At 47.0% G+C, this 1,180-nt stretch overlaps 1 protein-coding gene across 1 annotated transcript in view; it reads right to left on the bottom strand.

Moving 5' to 3' along the window:
• The window catches only part of SRP68 (signal recognition particle 68), a 40,984-nt gene that overhangs the window by 7,307 nt on the left and 32,497 nt on the right, over positions 1–1,180 (bottom strand). The window contains exon 9 of the mRNA XM_023729420.1: positions 114–178. Within this exon, the coding sequence (XP_023585188.1) occupies positions 114–178 (65 nt within the window). The remainder of the gene's footprint in view (positions 1–113; positions 179–1,180) is intronic.

Below are 1,180 nucleotides of genomic sequence, written 5' to 3'. Positions count from 1 at the left end.
CTAATATTCATTATGTACTAAGAAATTATCATTAAAACGATATTATGTATATGCTTTTGTTCCAATGAGGTATTACACAATGTTAAAAGTAAAAAAATGAAAACAAGACTTACCTGTGCAGATACTGCAGATTAGACACCTTCGCCGACTCCCCATCAAGAGAGTAATCTCTCTGTTTCTGTAGAAAGTGAAAAAGGTAAAGATAAATCAGCTGGCCCGATCCCTGGCACTCCCACCTCACTCAATGGTGTGGTCCCTGAAATGCCCTGGACACAGGCCAACTCAAGTAAGCCCGGGGTCCTCAAATATTAAACATCTACTTGACGTGCCACAGAACGACAGGGCCACCCCATTGCCACTGGCACCTAGAAACTGGCCTTGAGTGAGAGGGTTTGCAGCAATGGCCACTTGAGGCTTCCTGGATCCTGCTGCCAGTGTCCAGCCCCACAACATTAAGACCGGAAACTCCACAGTCCAATGCTCCATTTTAAGGTCTGTGTCTTAGATCTTAATTTTACCCTTGTGCTGTCAGCTCTTGCCTTTTGTGCTCAGCTAAACCATGCCCCACCTCCCCCACTAAGACGCACACATCCTAATCTCTGGAACCTGTGACTGTTACCTCACATGGTAAAAGAGACTTTGCAAATGGGATTACTTAAGGATCTTGAGATGGGGAGATTATCCTGGATTATCCAAGGGGCCCAATGTAATCATAAGGGTTCCTATGAGTGAAAGAGGGAGGCAGGGCGGGGGAGGTCAGAGTTAGAAAGAAGATGTGAAGACACAGGCAGAGGTCAGAGAGGAAAGAAGACACTACACTGCTGGCTCACAAGCTCCAGAAAAGGGGCCACAAGCCAAGAAATGCAGGCAGCCTCGAAGCTGGAAAAGGCTCTCTCTCAAATCCTGGGAACGAGTTCTCCCCAAGATCTTCCAAAAGGAGCGCAGCCCTGCAGACCCATTTTTGACTCTGGTCTCCAGAGCTGTGACATAGTAAGTTTGTGTTTCATGCCACCGAGTTTGTGGGGATATGAATTTGAGAGCCCAGGCCTAACAGGTAATGTATGAAACGATTAGGAGGAACAGGGTAAAGGGAAAAGAATTCTCAACCTGACTGAGCCCAGAGACTTTGCTGAGATGGGCAGCTGACCCCACACCTCAGAAAAAAGCCTCTAAGACCACA

Source organism: Trichechus manatus, unplaced genomic scaffold, assembly GCF_000243295.1.
Source record: "Trichechus manatus latirostris isolate Lorelei unplaced genomic scaffold, TriManLat1.0 scaffold00028, whole genome shotgun sequence".
In the NCBI taxonomy this organism is placed as follows: domain Eukaryota; kingdom Metazoa; phylum Chordata; class Mammalia; order Sirenia; family Trichechidae; genus Trichechus; species Trichechus manatus.
This window is presented reverse-complemented; position numbering and strand designations above follow the sequence as displayed.